This window comes from Chenopodium album, chromosome 22 (assembly GCF_948465745.1).
Source record: "Chenopodium album chromosome 22, dcCheAlbu1.1, whole genome shotgun sequence".
Classification (NCBI taxonomy): Eukaryota; Viridiplantae; Streptophyta; class Magnoliopsida; order Caryophyllales; family Amaranthaceae; genus Chenopodium; species Chenopodium album.
In genome coordinates this window covers 5,647,509-5,666,842 of record NC_137855.1, presented here as the reverse complement: position 1 = coordinate 5,666,842, position 19,334 = coordinate 5,647,509, and the positions used below count along the sequence as shown (strand labels likewise).

Genomic DNA, 19,334 nt, shown 5'->3' with positions numbered 1-19,334 from the left:
TTTGGATGACATGTAGATTTTAATAGCCAAATAATATCATTGCATAGAATTTGCAATTATATGAAGTATTCAACCTGGGTGACTAACCATAGCCAGCATTGTGAGGAACTAGAAATGGAGGAAAGTTAGGCATTTACAAATGCATAACAAGGGGTATTCATGTAATTATACATATGTACAAACGAATGCATATTCTGGTATCATTGGATGATCAAATGGTACCACTGAATATATAGTGATACTATATATGCACATAATGGTATTATATATGCATTTAGTTGTACAAAATTTATGCATAATAGTATCACTGAGGATTCAATGGTACCATATAAACTTTCAGTGGAACAATCAACATGTGGTCTTCCATCACGTGATACACTCCGACCAAAAAATAGGTGGGGTCCACCTACAGACCTCTCTCTTCCTATCTCTCTCCTATTTTCTCTCTATATCATGTGTTTTAAAAATATTTTAATCAATGTTATGCATTTACAAATGTCTAACTTACCTCCCTTTAAAATTCCTCCCATCATTGTTGGGGGGCTTATGCTGTAATAGGCCGAGATGTCAGATGTGATGTGTGGCAATTGGGCATTCAATGGAGGTGTAGAGCTTGCATGGAATTTGGATTTTACCACATTTGGCAGCTGCAGATTTGGGCTCCAAGTGCGGCAATATAATGTAGAGCCTCGGCGTTGGATTTGTTTGTTGGGCCTTCTTTTCTTATTGGGTAGCAAAAGCTTTTTCTCATGTGGGCCCTTTTTTGCCATTTTTCAGGGGTAAAAAAAAAGTCTCTAAGTTAAGGGTTAAGAGTCTGTTCACATTTACTGAAATGAACTAAACTAAACTGATTGGAGCTGAATTGACCTGAACTGAACTGAGCTTAAATGAATATTTTATGAGAGATGGAAATTAGAAGCTGAACTGAAATGAGTTGAACTGATTGGAGTTAAATTGAATTGAACTGAACTGATTGGAGCTGAACTGAATTGAAATTAAGTAAATGTGAACAGACCCTAAGCAAAGCTAGCTATACAAGACGGATTTTTAGAAAATGTGGGATTTTTATTTTGTGACTTGAGAGAATAATAGAGATGAGATGATAGTTAGGTTGTCACTAGAGTTGTGTGATTCTGGGTGTTAAAATGGATATTTAAATACAAATTAGTTTTTTCATTGAAACTTAAAAGGTAAGGAATATAATCCCACTACTAAGAAACTAAAATGAAGAGAATAGTGGAAGTTCATGCGAAAGTTATTAATTAAAAAAGTTATAGAAACTTCATTAAATTAGTGAGATGCGGGATATTTTGAATCTTTCAAAGTTTCAAACCACAAATTAAAGTTTCCCAATAGTTGGCAACAAAATACAGTAGTTTGAATGTATTACTTCAACTCCAATTAAGCTAGTAGCTTTGTTGTTGAGTTGCATGTGCTTGCCGTCTATTTATTCACCTATCCGATCGTAAGCTTATTAGTCACACATTTCATGATAGTGACCACTTCTTTCTAAAGACAACCAATGTCAAATATTATAAATGGAAAGAAATGGTAGCACACAACTTCAGATCTTTTGCTTACCCACCTTTGTCCTTGATCTGTTAAACATATTGTCATTACATTTATCATGATATAAAAATCATTATTAACGATATTGGTTAGCAAGTTACTTAGGGTTGATTGAGCCAAATTAATGATTTTGGGTTTTGAATCAGATAATTGAATACGAGTCAGTTTTCAAGTTCTAGTGACTCCCCATCACTAAAATGGTAAAATAAATAATAGTATAGAAAGTGGTAGTACTCGTGAATTTATTACAAAATTTTGAGCAACTTCATCGATCTTTGTTGTGCTACATCTTTGCTTGCAAAGCTATTTGTTTTTCTACCTCTCTAACAATACCTTATAACTTTTATGAGAAAAATAAATCAACATACAAGGATTACAGTTAGGCCCGTCATCTCTAACCGATCATGATTAAAGCATAAAATAAGAAATTTTACTTTCTATAAAGGGTCGATTATTGCTAGATGGGTGTCTTTTGTGTTCCAACAAGGTCGGATACAAAATTTGCAACAAACTTTTATAACTTATTTGTAAATATGTCTGGATAGTATCGACTGAAATAGTTGCACCATTACGTAGCCACAGATTTCACAATAGTAACCGCTTTTTTTTAAGGACAATAATCAACATCCATATTATTAAAATATACTTGTATTAAAGAAATTGTAGTACACAGCTTCAGATCTTCAGCTTACCCACTTTAGTCCTTAGCATATATTCTAGGTAAAAGAACCCTACTTGATGATGATTATAAAATTCATAATCCTATTATTATATATACAAATAGAAACATTGATGATGAACACATGATTTCATAGTATCCAAAGTTCAATGACCAGATACCAATTTTCCAGCTAATTATAGCAAATTTAATACTCCAATTCTACTAATAAAGTGCCAAATTAAGAAAACCCTTTTTTATTGTACTTTGCACAAATCACACCCCATTCCATAATTGATCATAAAACTATATATTATACAATTATATTATACATGTAACATTATATTATATCAAAAAAATATGATCATATCATGCAAATTAATAAAACGTGGCAAACAACCAAACAACATAAGTCCATGCTCAGTTTCATTTGCATGCCATGTGGAGGTCATTTTTCTTACAATGTCCACGACATAGGATTAGATCTAACTAATTAACTATATTAAACTAATTACACAACTAATTAATTTAATTAAATTTTAGTATAAGGTATTTTATTTTTATACGGTTGTAATTCCAAGACATATTTTTGTAACGGGTGGCAGGGTGATGCATGGTTCATCCAATTCAAGGGCATGCTAATTTGATACGTGGCGCAATTTGGGAGGAACACAGTATTCAATACAGCTCATTTAGTAGTTAATCATCAATCCCAATAATTTAGTTATGGTGGGACCCACTAAAAATCCTTATTTCTCGTTGATAATTGGTCCACCTTAAACCCTTCCAAAGGGCACAAGCCACCAATGAGGGCCCACCTTTGGCTCCTTTAGTAAGGAGCACCAATTATTTTTTTTATAATAAGGTTTTTATGCATGTATATATAAGCTAGGTGACATACGTTACTTAGTAGCAAACAACCTAAACTTTCAAAAAATTCAAATACATTCCATAGGAGAAAAACTATTGAGACTTAGGTGATCATTCAAAGACAAAGAAAAAATGGGAGCTACATCCTTCCTTAGAAGCCTATCACGGCTACCAACGGGAAGACGATCGACTAATTTGTCGATGGTCACACCGTTGCCTGTACAGAGTCAATTCTCAGAAGAAGTTACAGAAAAGCTTAATGCTCTTAGAGCATCCGAGTATGAATATGCTAGTGCTAGTTGGTTAGTTGAGGTTCTTGATGCTTCTATTGTAACACAAAAAGTAGCACAAGAGCAAGTGATCAAGAGTGCTAGTAATGTAACTTTATCCAAATTGGATAAGGAAACAATAGAATCTTACCTAGAAGACAACATCGAGTTGCTCGATGCTTGTAATGGTTTGGTAGAAAAGATAGACGTGGTTCACAAGTACGAAGATACATTACAATCCGTTGTGAGATCTCTTGCAATAGAAGGGCGTAGTCAAGAAATGCTTAAGGAGTGTAGTAAAGTTGAGGCACAATGTGCGGCGTTAGATAAGTGTAGCCCCAAATTATGTCGTCTAATGGGAAGAAAAGAGACGACTCATGTTAATCAAGGTGAACAAGATCTTGAATTGCATGAAGCCCTAAGTGGTTCAAGAGAAGTAGCATCAATGAGTTGCCAACTTTTTCAAAGAGCCTTGTCATTCAAATCTAGACAAGGGCTTCTAAAGTCAAGGTCAAAGTTGTCTACAACATGGTCAAGCTCTTTGAATGAGTTGCAAGTGGCTTTGAACGAGGAGGCCGAAAGGCGAAAGAAGTGTGCTCCATGGATGATGAATGAATTAGAAAAGATGGTGATGGATGCTAGATTTGTACAAGATCAAGTGAAGTCACAAAAAAGTATCGAAATCGATGATTTACGTAGAAGTTGTAGGGCATTAGAGCAAGTGGTGGAACCATTGGAAGAAAGAGTTAGAGAGTTGTATAAACTCTTGATCTCAATTAGAATGGTTTTATTAGGCATATTATCCAAGTGCTAAATTATTTTGTGAAGATTTGTGTGAACTTCATGTGAAGTGTATAGTTTGATATTTTTATCATATCGAATTTGTATAGTCGATACATTGACATTAGTGAAACTAATTGAATATAATAGTATACCTTTGGTGGAAATTTGATTGATCATATGCTTCATTTATGTCTTACAATTTAATTTTTGCGTTCTTCGATCTATATTCAAGTTTCATGATATTATTGACGTTAGTTATTTTATTTAACCAAAGTTTTAATTAAATTTCTCATGCTTGGTTAGATAAAGAATGAATTTCATCAAATTAAACAACACCCTTTATTACTATGTTAAGCATTGAATACATATATCAAATTGGTACTTTAAGGTGGAAACTTATGACAAAAGTCACAAAACACATATGCCATTCGAGTGTATGGTGTGAACAATTTATTAGATTATGTTTTCCATTTGAAATAAAAATAATAAAAATTAATTAAATTATAATATGCATTTTTCTTTTTGGTAATGCATAAAATTTTCAATTAAATTTTGTAATCAATATACATTATAAACTTTCTAATGCTTTACTTATACAATGAACATTCGGATCACCATAAAAATAAGCATATACTGAGTATTTTGATATAAAGAAAATATATCATTATTATTCTATTAATGATCAGTCCTGTGAGTCTGTACATACTCAACTCTATAAGAAGTACAAGCACAATAAGACATAAATTATTTTTTATTTTGTAGAATATGAGATGACTTTTATGAGATCAAAAAGTATTTGGATTAGCTAGTAAGAGAAATGTTTTACCTTATGAAAGAGTACGGTTTTCCAGTTGACTTTAAATTAGTCAGACTTTAATAGGCTTTGGATCACCAAGTTAACTTGCATAAGAAACAAAAATAAATAAATAAATAAATTAGTGACTTGTCATACATTATACACCCATTTTATCCTAAAATTAGGTTTACAATCGAACTGTCTTAGATGTGTATTTCGTAACCTGTCTCACATAAATTTGATCAAATAATTTTGGAAACATCAAGTAGTAGTAAGAAGCAAGGTATATAACTTTATACAACAAAGCCATTTTAAGCATTTGGTCTTAAAATCTTACTTAATCTTAAAAAATAGAATAAAACAGCTTTCCACAAGATCCGAAGATCATTACTAACACCTTGTTAACTTAGTGCTTAAGATCAAATCCATATAACAAAAGTTAATTAATCTAGAAATTATAAAAAATTAAGAGAAGCTTGAGTTATAGTATTACCCACGTATGATGTCTAATCTTAGGGTAGGCGCACAATAATGTACAAAAGAATCTATCGTTATTATAATTAGGAACATAATCCATTATGATTTAGATGCGTCCTAAATTAATTAAATAATTAGTACCATAATGTACCATAATGTACAAATATTATATTATGTTAAATAATAAACCTAGATTTTAGAGGACTATAATGAATTAATGATCATGCCGTACCAACGAATGTACCCGTTGTTAAGGTGGCTAATACATGAATCTGGACATTATTAGTAATCCAACATTATTACGTTTAATTATGATGAAAATAGTTCATGGATTTTGGCTGGCTTAAATACAATAGGACAAATGACAATTGGGTCTGTAGCCTAATCTTTTTAGAAGATTAACGTACACTATGGTCTGCATGATATGAAGGTGATACATTTCCCTTTTCCTATTAGCTAGATTGCAAGGAACAAGAAAATTGTTAGAGATAATATCGGAAAATATATGTGTGATATATTTTCCGTATTAATCTTATTAGGAGAATAATATATTTAGGTTTATTATATGTTAAGATATTATTAAGTATATTTTTTAGGAATATTGTTTCCTATCTTATGAGATTAGGTTTTGTATAAATAGTCAACCTATTGATGAATAATGATCAAGCAATACAAAGCCATTCTATTCACTCTTCTCTCTAATTTGTCATGGTATCAGAGCAGGTTAGATCCTGGGATACTTCAAAAAAAATTTCCCCCTGCCGGTGGGTTAGAAAATTAAACTCACCGGCGGGATTCATAAATTTTACCCAAAAATTCCGTTGTAAACCATTTAATTACATAAGTTTGAGAATGTCATAAACTTGTATACGATGGGTGTATCATACTGTATAGCATGGTTCAGAGCGTAAAATCACAAATGAACTACTTCACAACTATTGATCGACTTTTATGTGATCTAGGGTCAATAACTTGATGATAGTAACATACAATATGTTTATGCTCCGATTCAATACCAGATCCGTTGTTTAAGTTGCTAACCATTAATATGCTATAGAAAGAATGCTCAATGATATAGGCTAAATTCGCAAAAAAAAAAAAAAAGAGATTAGTATAGATGTCAACTACTCGTAGTTTAGTTGTATTAATGTTTTAGATGGTGGCCATGGTGCCCAAGAATTCAATTTAGAAGTTGTTTGCTTCAGATAAAAGAAAATGATCGGATCGAATTTAAGAAAGGGAATAAAATAAAGAAAAAAGAACATAGGATGCAAATTTATAATTTTATTACCAATATTTTTTATTTCTAGGAAAAATTGCAAAAAAACCACCTTTTATAATACCTTTTTTGTAAAAAACACCTTATAAAAATTTTCTTGTAAAAACACACCTAAAACCACTTTTTTTTTTTATTGCGAAGTAACACCTTAACCCGGTTTCCGGTGTTTGACTTGGTTTTCCGACGTTGACTTTGCACGTGTGGGTCACGTGATGTTCTTCCTTTCTTATTTTTCTCTTTTCCCTCACCGCCACCACCTCACTGCCACCCCACCAACACCACCTTACCACCACCACTAATTCACTACCACTCTCACCAACACCACCTCACCCAATATGCTCCCATGAAAATTCTACCCCTTCAGCCCCATCCACCCAAAAACCCCACTTCACCTCTTTATCCCCTTCCTCCATTGAAGCCCAATAGAGCAAGCACATACAAAAACAAAATAAAAAAAATTGAATTAAAGACCACATTGGTGTACATTGGCCTCTCGAAATTACTCCTAATTTCATCATTTATGGGCAAAAACAAAAACAAAGAACCCTAATTTTCAATTACACACCCTAATTTATGAAAATTCGAAAACCCTACATAATATACAAGAAATTTCATTAATACCTCAACTTACCCTACTCGAAATTAGGTTAATTGCAACAATTCATGCTTTAAAATGCAGATTTCTTCATCAAAGGTGAATAATTGGGATTTTGATAGAGAAGAAGGAAGGAGAGAGAAAGTTAAATTGGAGAAATGGAGGGTAATTTGGGGAAATAAAAAAGAAAAGGGGAAACTCACCGGAACACGTGCTTCTCACGTGCAGGTCAATGCTTGAAAACCAAGTCAAAGGACGGAAACCAGACTAAGGTGTGATATCGCAAAAAAAAAAAAAAAAAAAAAGCGGTTTTAGGTGTTCTTTTACAAAAAAAATAGGGAAATTCTCTTTGGTAACATTCTAGTTTTTATTTTTCTCAGTGGTAAATTGCAAAAAAACTTATTATCATTGGTAAACTTTAACTAGTTATAAATTTCAATGGTAAACTTAATGAAATTATAAGCTTAACCTTAGTTAACTAAAGACTTAATGACTAATTTAGCCCTAATCTCAATTCCAACTTTTCATCCAAAATCCTTCCACCCAAAAACTACCAGACCACCGCCTAGCTGCCGCCATCGCCCAGAACCACTCCCCTTCAAACTAACCCATTCCACCATTACCCACTCTCAACTATTATCGCACCACCTGACCACAACCACCGTCACCCACCATCTCCAACCGCCACTCAACCTTGCTGCCCAATACACCCCTGCATCACCAATCTCAGCCCTCTCCAACCGCTACCTCCACGCATCACAGCAACACCACCATTCACCAACAACAACCAACTCACCAGACATCCCCTGTTCCACCAATCTACAACATTCACCTTCACCAATTCTACCTCGCCATTTAACCACCAACTGCAGCCCACAACCTACCGCAATTAGCGGCGCTACTCCGAATTGACCCACATATCAACTGCTCCACAGTCGCAAACACTACAACAACGGCAACAATTGGCCCCAGCCTAGCAAAAATCACAACCGCACTCGCCACTAACATAACTCAAGGCAGCACCAATCGAAATTCGCAACTATCCCACTTCAATTAAGATAGTGGCCCGTCAATTTCAGCATATAAAGCCCCAATTCAGTTGATTATCAACCTAATTTCCCCAAATTTAATTGCAAGGTTTGATTTTCTGATTAATTTGTAGGACAATTCTCTAGTAAGTTAGCCTAATTTCAACTCTAAATGCAACAGTCATAGCCACAACAAGAAGATCAATGGGGTTGGCTAAAAAATTTGATTTTTGCAATTTGAAGATCAATTACAAAATTTAGCAAAAATCGATTATTGTTAGTAGAGCTTGTTTGTCAGATGGTGAAATGTAAGGATGAAGAAAAAGAGGAGGATGAAGATAATGATGGTAGGTTAGGTTTAAGGGGGGCATTTTAGGTATTTGAGTGTTTTAAGTAAGGGTATTTTAGGAATTTTATTATATTTATTTTAAAATAATCTTAACCATAGTTAATAATTAGGTAAATTATTTTATTAAGTTTACCATTGAAAAATTAAAACTAATTAAAGTTTACCAACAATAATAAGTTTTTTGGCAATTTACCACTAAGAAAAATAAAAACTATAGTGTTACCAAAGAGAATTTCCCAAAAATTTTATAAGGTGTTTTTTTACAAAAAAAGTTGTTATAAAAGATAATTTTTTGCAATTTTTCCTTATTTCTAAGGTGTGCTTGACCGGGTGGTTAAGGCAAGGGTAAGTGACAATGGTGGGAGGCCAAAGCGAATCAGCGAGGTCCAGTGTCAAGGATGATTGTTATTGAGAATAAGGTGATAGCGCACACAATAGTTCGTGGAGAAAAATGGGAGAATTGAAGTAAAGAAAAGTTGATAATGAAAAATAGGTGAACCTATAGGTATTAAAAAAAAAAAAAAATTATAAAAAAATCTTATGAAGATAAAGAATACATGTACAACTTCAGTTCTCTACCCATTTAGAGAAACTTCAATTGTTCAACCTAACAAACGAAAATCAAAATAATGGAGGGGTTTATTTCAATATTTGAATCCCAAATTTTAGACTAGAGTTCGCAAGATGGGGCAATGGAGAAACAGTGGAAAATTGAAACTTCGAGATCTTAATTGCAATGATATCATTCCAAACCTCGCCTAGGAACAATGGCAGGCCAAAAAAATATGATTTGGCATTTGCCACTTTCTCCAATATAACTAAAGATAAGCTTGAAATACAACAGTCCCTGCTCTAAACTCTTTACAACAATCTATGAGGGGTAATGTCAGTATATACAAGAATGATCAAACAAAATTCGGATAGATGGTCAAGATGATAAAGTGCAATGAAATAACTTCACTTAACCTTCCGTAGATCACTCTAAGGTTTTGAGTAATCTGAACAAACCAGCAGCTTCTCTTATCCGGGAGAACTCAATACAGAAGGCCTGAACTTCGATAAAGAGATCTTGAACTGCAAAATAAATTACAGAAAGAATTATCAGCATTTTCCCTCTATGAATTCAGGATTGCCAGTTTAAATTCCCTCCCACCACAAAACATCCATGCAATTGAATATTTACCCCAATCTGATGCTTTCTTAGGGTCTAATACAGCCATACCCTTCGACTCTCACTTCTATCAGCAATTACCATAATAACATCATACTTGCCAATCAAAGAAATCCCAAAATAAACTTCACTCTTCCGGTCAAGTTAATCAAAATAAATATAATTTTCCCCTCTTCTCTCTCGGCCTATCCTACTTTCTCTTCTATCTTTATATCTCTATCTACCCCAAACTTTCTCTATCTTTTTCTCTCTATCCGAACACTTCATCTTCAATTTTCATATTGTCACTTCTGGCGTTTTAACAGTTAACAACTATCCTTGATCTATGTGCCCAATCCAAATGTGAAGTCTGATATGGGACTAGTCAGCGGGCAAACACAATTAATTTTGAGCACAGATAATACTACATTATCATCTTTCATCATAACCTCCTTAAATTCCCTTCCCTTGTAGAAATAAGAAGAAAACAATGTAATACTACAAAATACAATAAAATTTCAAGAACTTCAGAAGGTCAGCAAACAGTATGGGGAAAAAGTGGAAAGTTTCTTAACTCTTTTGTATTGGCTGTTTCAAGGTTTGTGTCCAAAGTAAGAAAAACAGAGAAACAGAAGGATCTAGATCTCATGCATCAACAAATTAAATGTTTCACCCATAATGGATCAATTATTTCATTGTCCCTCTAAAAATAATGGGAAGAATTACTTTCAGATTAGTAATATTATTACTGCATTATGTTAAGAAAATTATACGCCTTGAAGCAAATCTGCCAAGTATCAGTTTCCCTGTACAGTGGTAAAATTTTCCCACAAAATTACAAAATTGTTCATCAAGGTCCTAGAGGAACACATTTTCTCCCTAAGTCCATGAAAATTTTGGCAAGCATCATGCCTCTTCCATGCTTCCAATGCAGGAGTAATTTTATTTTTTTTTATCATATTTTTTTTATTGATATTAGGTGGGAAAAAAGTAAAATAATGTAGTACTGACACATAAACTTGAATATATAAATCATTCAGCATAAAAACAGGGGTGAGGCCAATAAAAGTAACTTGTGAGAAAGTGCAAAATTGCAGTGAGGTAGAAGATGGACACACCATTGATAATCTTATTACGTATTAAGCTCTGTAAGAAGACGCATACAAGTCTGACAAGTCTGTTCTGCATATATTTGTCCTGTGCAGCAAATAGAAAATGTCAGATATTCATTTCTTAAATGGAGCAATTGGTGGCAGTACTGGAAAAAAAAAAGAGGCAAGTTGGATCAATCACAAAAAATACCATGACTGACGTCAGCATCAGTAAGGGCAATATATCTGCCTAATTACTCAATACCCAAAAGAAAACAGAAGGGACTAGGGAGAAGGAGAAGATCGACAAACATAACAATAGAACAGGATTCAATATATTTTAAGGTAAAATCAGTGTAGAATCTGTACGGTACATTCCAAATCAAAACGGATAAAGGTTTAGTCTTTTCCATCTCAGCAATGATTAATCTATATTCTAGAGGAAAAACAGAAGAGGAGGTGAATCTGTATTACACCCCCCCCCCCCCCCCCCACCCCCAAATTTCAGCTAGATCTTTGCAGACCACAAGGCATTGTGACAAGCATATATAGGGCAAGGCCATAGCATGGTAGTACATGAAACACAGATATACCCACACACACACACACAGGGTCGACAATGTGCTTATGTGACTAGCATATGTACCCAGCTTCAGAAGAAGGCTAAATATATATGAAACAAAAATGATTGGTTTAAAAAGAACCAAACCGTCTACTTGTGCCAATTTTCCCTCTGTTTCTGCTAACAGGAAAACACAAGCTACCATAAGTGAATTTTATTATATGGTGTATATCCTTCAATCCCGATTTTCTACACACATGGCTTGGCATGGAGATAAAAAAACTGTAAGCAAAGTAGAACAACAAAGGGGAAGATTAGAAATGAAGTAATGAATACTAAAATCATAGTACGATACTTCCTCCGCTCTAGATGTATATTGCCACATGGGAAAGGCATGAAATAAAGAAAGTGGGTAATTGTTGAGAGGAACTACAAAAATCATGCGTAATACTCACAAAACCCAAGTTTTACTTTCTTACAAGACAATCGTGGCAATTGTTTTACTTTCTTACAAGGCAATTGTGGCAATCGTAAAATTATGGAAGAGGAACATAAAAGACCTAAAAAAAATATAAGGTAGAACCTTTCAATGCACCTAGGTAGACAATCTTAGATCATAGCTAGCCATTCTTTTTAGGATAAAACCACATTAACTTAAAAATGAGCCCAAATAGTGCAACCAACCTGCACCGCAAGCCCACATACATCAGCCCTTGCCATGCCAGCCAGGAAAACCATTCAGAATAACAGTGCTCCAACTGGCAATGCAAGCCAAAAAGCACCATGTCCAACCCCAGAAAGATATCGAGCCACTTGTCATCATTTAATTTGAAATCCACACTCCGTACTGTATAACTTCAAGGACCATTGTGTTCATTGACTAAAGATGTGTATCAGAAAACCTATGAACTATATGCCAGAACAAATTTAACCCCTGCCAACCTTGGTATGAAAAATCCAGGTACATCCTATCCAACTCAAAATCCAAACACCGACCACAAAAAAACCCCTTTGAAAAACATATGGAGGACAAGAGAGCAACTTCAGCTACAGTTGCGAATCCACCATGAGAAACCACGAGATGAAAACCAAATCATACATACAGAGGACAAGAAAGAAGAAAGAAACCCCAGAGGGCTACAGTTGCAAATTCACTATGAGAAACCACAAGCTAAGACCCCCTTCTTGCATAATAAAGCCTAGTTTCATTACATACCACTTACAAAAAAAATCAGTGATTTTCCTTATTGTTTCCCAAGGACACTCTTCAACTCCTAATGCTTTGAGCAAAGACGATAGCACTCCAAAAAGTGAAACAACAGTATTTCAGGCTCTTGCTCACACCACTCCCACTGGCCATTTAAGTGTAAAAAAGTGCCAACCGTATGAAGTTGTGTACAAATAGCATCTTAAAGGGTAAATGGTAATGCAACAGCTAACAAACTCCTAAAAAAATATACTGAGAAATGAGAATCAATAGCTTCAATTATTAGGTATCTTAGAAAGTTTTGATGAATAAGGATCGATAGCTTCAATTAATAACAACCTAAGAAGTACTGATTAAATCAGCCCAACAAGAAAATACCAATACACAGACCGGAGCTCACACGATTAATCATCACATTATTGACACAGTTTATGGTTTTATTCACAATTCACGTGTATCAATTCAAATGTTAACAAGAAGTTAGAAGTGCCTCAAGTTTGCATGCACAAGAACACAACCTTTCATTCGCACCACTTACAACATAGACATGACCTCAAGATCATAGTTTGGTGGTTTGGCCTATATCATGCATCACGCTAAAATCATACACTCTCATTACAGAGTATTTAATAGTTACAATCACGATATGCAAAATAGTAAGCTTTTTGATAAACCACCTTGCTTCTACGAATAAATTCAATTGCATATATAAGGTATCAAATTTATCCTCTTCCAACATTTAAGACAATCATTTGATGTAAGTTTGCTAAATAGCTTTTGCATATGCCGACAAAAATGGCCAAGATTCACATCTAAACTTAGATTGTTTAACTCGAAGCATATACACCAACCAGGTCCCCCAATTTACAAAGAAACAGATCCAACCAGAATCCACACTTCCTTAATTATGCACAAAAAGCAAGTCATAAGAACATAATTTAAGCAAATAACTGGCCCTAATATAAAACCCTCATGCTTGCATTTATAGAAAAAAATTGATAGCAGAACTCCCAGGGATCAAGAAAATTATAACTCTCAAAGAAAGTGGCATTTATATTTGTTCATCCAAAAGCTGAAACAGACATGTGACAGAAAGGTGAAGGAATTAACCTTGATGTTTTCACAAGAGGATATGCAATTTGTTATGTACATATGCACAAATTCAGTAGGAAGGTCCACTGCTGTTGTAAGCCTGTTTACAACTTCCATAGAATGTAGACTCATATCCATGTTGACAAGAACTGTGAAATAGCTGCATTCAACCAAGAAGTGAAAAAAATCAAAAGAAGAAAAAAATCAGGTGGAGTTGGGATGGGGAGGATAGTAGACAATAACAAAATTTAGAAGACGCACTCTGAAATTTCTGGTGAATTCATCAGCTTGATAAGAACTTCAACTGCTATGAGGGGATTATTTTCCACCAATTCCTGAAAAGCAAGATACAGTTCCCTATTAGCATCAATGTAATAACCATTGCATTAAAGCATGAAGACAAATCATTAAATTAATTACAGGAAGCTTTCTTGGAGTCAATCCACAGTGATAGACCAGCTTAGGATCATTTGCCAATTCCACCAGAACTTGCTAACCAAAAGGAAAAAAAGATAATGAGTGAAGGATTAGAGGAATATTAATTATAAAGTTAAATAAAAAATAATAAGAAACTTTAGACTTAATATATATAATTTACAGCACTGACTCACTCATAACTCACAACGAAATATACAAGTGAGAAACAGACAAGTGCACAAGCTTAAAGAGGTTAAAAATGTAACTGCTTGCATATTCAACATACCTCCCCCAACCCCATTAAATATAAATAAAAATTTAAAAAAAAAAATTAAAAAATCCAATCAAATTTCCATAACAGACAATAAAATCTTTCTTGTTTGCTGAGATCACCTTCAATGCTAGATACTGCATGGTAAGTAGCATTTAAGGATAAAGGAAAACAACAAAGTTTAATCGGCACAATACAGAACAATCAAGTAATTGTTCAACCATAATTTTGATCTATAATTTTTAGAAATCTAGATGGATCTGTATTGAGTACAATATTGATAGGAATATGAATTACAATTGACGACAACCATAAAACTATACAACAAATCAAACATTTTGCAAATAGTCCAATAAATAGGACACAAAAAGGATGCTAAACCTAAATTGTACAACATTTTATCACCGTCATAGTTCAGTAATATAATCAAGCACCTCTTGTTGCGTAGGAGCAAGTGGACCTTTCAAAGCCTTTGCAATCAAATCTCTCACAGCTGCTCCTCTACTTGTATCCGCACACATGCCATAATCCCATAAAAGCTCATGATTATTGTCAGGGTTGAGCCAAACCAGCTGTAAAGGGCTTAAACAGGTTAAGTCCAATAACATATAAATGGTACCCCCACAAATTCGATAAACTAACTGAGGGTCTAACCTCCCCGTCTTGAAGAGGAAACCTCGGTGGAAGAGGCCTCATCCACTTAGGTTCTAGCCCCTCGAGAGATAGATTTTGTAATAGCCCTGTTATTGTTTCATCTCTATTACCAGATCCTATTTTGGGTTTGGCTCCAGGTTGGAGGTCAAATCTGACAAAAAAATCCATGAGTGAGTAGGACATGAAGGAAATTTTGACAAATCAACTGAATATCAAGTTCAAGATATTGACAATGCAAATATGGCAAGAAGCTATACTCTTCTGAAGTCGCGTCACATTGAGGTGGCACATCCGGATCTGGAATCACATTTTTGACAGAAGCATTCTTAAATAGGCAATTATAAGGCTCTGGAAGAACTTTATTGCAAAATTGCTCTTGCAACTGTTCACGAGCTGGGAAAGTCTGGAGGAGGAAAGGATCAAATAAACATTTCATCAACAATAAGAAGCTACATTTAAAATGCTATAATCATTTGTTATTGCATTGTCATTGCATCTCAATGACATCACATGTGGGTATTTCAGCTAGAAAAAAAAAAAAAAAAAAAAAAAAAAAAAAAAAAAAAAAAGATCCTAAATGTATAGCTTTTCGAACTTACAATAGATGAAGGATCAAAGCCTTTAATATAGTCTGAAGCGGACAATTTGAGAACCTGCATCAATGAACCAAATCTAAAATACATCACTAACAGGAAAATATTTCGTATTAATGCACTGGACCATTATTCATTTATCTAGCACAACTCACACATAAGGAGCTTAAAACAAACTCAAAATGCTAAAAGAAGAAGATTAATAATTAAAAATACCTCCTTGTTATTCTCATTGGCAGCTGATCCCAACAAGTGGAGAATCAGTGCCCTCTCATATTTGGCAACTTCTTCATCAGATGCAATCTGGGGAAAGAAAAGAGGGGGAAAGGTGGTAATAATTAGTAGCACAAAGTAAAGAAGATTATAGATGAACTAACTGCAAATTCACATTACACAAAAAAAGATTGGAGTAAAACCGGCTATCTCAGAAACTCATGCCAAGAAAAGACCGAAGAGTCAACAGATAATGTCCTACTCGAAGTCGAAAAAAATAAATTAATCACAAGGGCAAAACTGCAAATAATATCAGGATCAGTAGCCTACATGTTGCTTAACTCAACCTCCTCAACTCGAGAGGATAAGGAAGTCACCAGTCACATGAATAATTTTGCAGATTTACAGTGCAATAAAAAGCCTCAGACTTGATACATTGAAATATTAGTTCCCAAGTCAACCAAAGCTTTAAAAATATGTATCCATAGAGTCATAGAGAGGCGGCAACCAAAGAAATTGCATGAATTTGTCACAGAAGTGTATCAAATCTGAATTTCTTGAACAGTGTAGTCCTTGATTTTATAATCAGATCAAGAAAAGCTTGCAAGTCACAAGTCTGGTTATTCTGGTACCGCAATTTCTCAAAAAGCGAGCATCCTTTCTTTCAGTTATTTGTGCAAAAATAATAAATATAAAGTACCAACTCATGGAACAAAGGTTAGTAGCTGGCAGCGCCATTTAAAGACAACCAAAAACAATAACATTACAAGTTAAGGCAAATTGGTGAGATCTGTGAGCAAACGGAGAATTTCTCATAAATCTTTTGATAGATTAATAATTACAACTCCAAATAAGAATTGACATCCTTAGATAAACAGTTGACACAAGAAAAAGTGGTAGATTAATAGTTACAACTCCAAATAAGGATTGACATCCTTAGATAAACAATTGACACAAGAAAAAGTGGTTTACTGTTTCTCAAATCAGTAGCAACACGGAATCATGAAATCATGTATTTGAGTTAGGGTTTACACATCTGACGCAGTTGCAAAAACAATAAAATGAACCACTTTTAGGAGCAATACAGTTGTTTTACAACTTTCAGCCTATCACAGTCTAATATCAAAATTGCAGTAAGTTCAAAAGCTTTACAATGCTAGACAACCTCGAGGCACTAAAGTCAAAGCCTTCTTTTCCCCTAACCAACCTCGAGGTACTAGTGGGCAGAAGATAAAGAATATCCTTGCAAATGTGAGGGGACTTAATAATGACAAGAACTACACTATTACATAGCTTAATACTACTTGGCACCTGTACAAGGGAAAGGGTAATAGAAATTCATATTAATATCACCAATTCACCATAGTAATACTTAAAATCCATCAACCAAAGAAAGAAAAACTAGCACATAGTAAGTGTCAAAAGCTAGTCTGATACATACGCTGTGTCTTAGCCTCAAATAAAAGTGTTTTATATCAACTAGAGTGATAACTGGATTCAAAGACATACTTTGAAAAGGAGAATCACATATACTTACATTGACCAAAAGGGAAATAAACGGATTTTCTGAAGGTTGCTGGGAAGAATATGCTTGATAGAGTATACAGATTGCATATAGACGTTGACTCGAAAAAAGCATGGGTTTGTCCTGCAAAAACAAAATCATCAAGACTAGTAAGTTTAATAGTTAAGCAAATCCCAAGGCTCATTACAATCAAAATTATTTGTGGCAGTGAATGACTCAGATAAATATGAGTAAAAGCAAATCATGCAATTATGCATGGAAAAAAGGCCATCTAGAACCCACAAAAAGTTTCACACTAGTCCATAGATCATATAATGCAGTTCCTTGAAATAACTTTAGGCCTTCATACTACACCTCCAAACTGTGATACATAATTCCATCACAAAAGTGAAAGTTAACTAGCAACAATGGCAAAGCATGGATTTGTTGAAAGTCTAGATAATTGAACTGAAGCCCTTTTGTCTGATCTGCAGCGAAGAACGATAAACATCTTCGGATAATGCAAGCAACTGATGAATAACATAAAGTGTAAGGGATAAACAATTTTAAACAGAATATGGGCCCTAGGATCTCAAAACATAGGAATAGCTTCAAGCAAAGGTTATCCTTCAATTTTGAAATGACACTCAACACCCCAACGTTTTTCAACTCTACCATACACACCACACCATCACACTCAAGCAGAGAAACAAATTAGCTCAAATTCAACATCTTCAACCCGACATTGTAGAGAGAATCACCATCACACCTTATTTGGAACAATAAATAATTTTAGTTACACAATTAAAACCCGAAATCAAAATGTCTTTGAGTAGTTGCACAATCTCAGCCGAAAAAGAGTTTACTTTCTTCGTTACTCACATACATATGCAAAATCTCAATTAATTTTTTCAGCTCACCAGTTCAAATCACACCAAATCCTAACATTCAAAATCCATCAATTTCACCAACAATTCATCAAAACCCGAAACAAGTTCGATTACTCATCCAAATCCTAAACAAGTTCAAGAAATCATCCAAACCCTAAACAAGTTCAACAATTCCAGTTCCAACAAAAGTACAATAAACCCTAGTAAAAAACTTCGAAAATCTAAATCAAATAAGCTCAATCTATAGAAAATCAAGAATAGGATGAATACAATACAAATATACATATATATATACCTCGATAAGTGTGGCGAGAGCAGTGCATATCCTGAAATGGAGAAATGAAGGGAATTTCGAGGTGAAATCCGCCATAACTTCATCGAAAGACCTTTGTTCTGAATTCAGAAGCGAAAACAACGCTTTCGATTCATCGACGCTGATCATCGTCGCCAAATTTGGGTTCGTCGGAAATTGCAGAGGAGAGAGAGAGTGTGGAGAAGGGGAAGGAGAGTAGAAGAGAAAGGAAATGATTTGGGTTTTTAGGCGTTTCGAAACTCTTTACTTGTACACAAACTAAATTAAAAATAAATAGAGTACAAGTAATTAAAAAATCAAGTGACACGGTAAATAAATTTTTGTACTTGTAATATTTTTAAGGTAAGGAGAAGAACCTGACCAAAGCTCAACCCTCACGTCTTTTAACAATTGTGGATTTATTTTTGCATTTTTTAATGATGTAAGAAAAAGGGGGAAAGTGTTGGGCACCCGAGGGGAATGCCTAGTGCATCTGCAAAAGAAAATGGGGTACAATGTTGAGTTTCTACAAAAAGTAATATCCATATTAACATTAACAAGATGTTCAACATATGCGATCCAATCTACTGCTCTTGTTGAATCCCGTGCCGAGACTTGAGAGTGATTATCTTCAATTTTTCATCCCTTTTTTTTTTCTTCCCAAAATGTCACTATTTTCACCTTTCATGAATTCTTTTTATGGTGTCTATCCGAATTACCCTTTG

The 19,334-nt window shown here is 34.3% G+C and overlaps 1 protein-coding gene across 1 annotated transcript; it reads right to left on the bottom strand.

The window, feature by feature from the left end:
• Positions 1-9,316: 9,316 nt before the first annotated feature.
• LOC145604782 (uncharacterized) lies at positions 9,317-19,046 on the bottom strand. The gene is made up of 12 exons (XM_081660734.1): positions 18,613-19,046; positions 17,461-17,571; positions 15,927-16,013; positions 15,717-15,770; positions 15,375-15,520; positions 15,118-15,268; positions 14,898-15,035; positions 14,196-14,267; positions 14,037-14,110; positions 13,794-13,935; positions 10,942-11,020; positions 9,317-9,747 (listed from the first exon to the last, which is right to left on the bottom strand). Exons 1-12 carry the CDS (start codon positions 18,757-18,759, stop codon positions 9,650-9,652), a joined length of 1,299 nt encoding a protein of 432 aa, XP_081516860.1. The 5' UTR covers positions 18,760-19,046; the 3' UTR covers positions 9,317-9,649.
• Positions 19,047-19,334: the final 288 nt, after the last annotated feature.

Coding starts and splice junctions, on each gene's coding strand:
- LOC145604782 (XM_081660734.1), bottom strand. CDS start 18,759: ATGATCAGCGTCGATGAATCGAAAGCGTTGTTTTCGCTTCTGAATTCA. Junction 17,572..18,612: donor CTCTCGCCACACTTATCGAG/GTATATATATAT, acceptor TTGTTTTTGCAG/GACAAACCCATGCTTTTTTC. Junction 11,021..13,793: donor CCTCTTGTGAAAACATCAAG/GTTAATTCCTTC, acceptor TTTGCTGCACAG/GACAAATATATGCAGAACAG.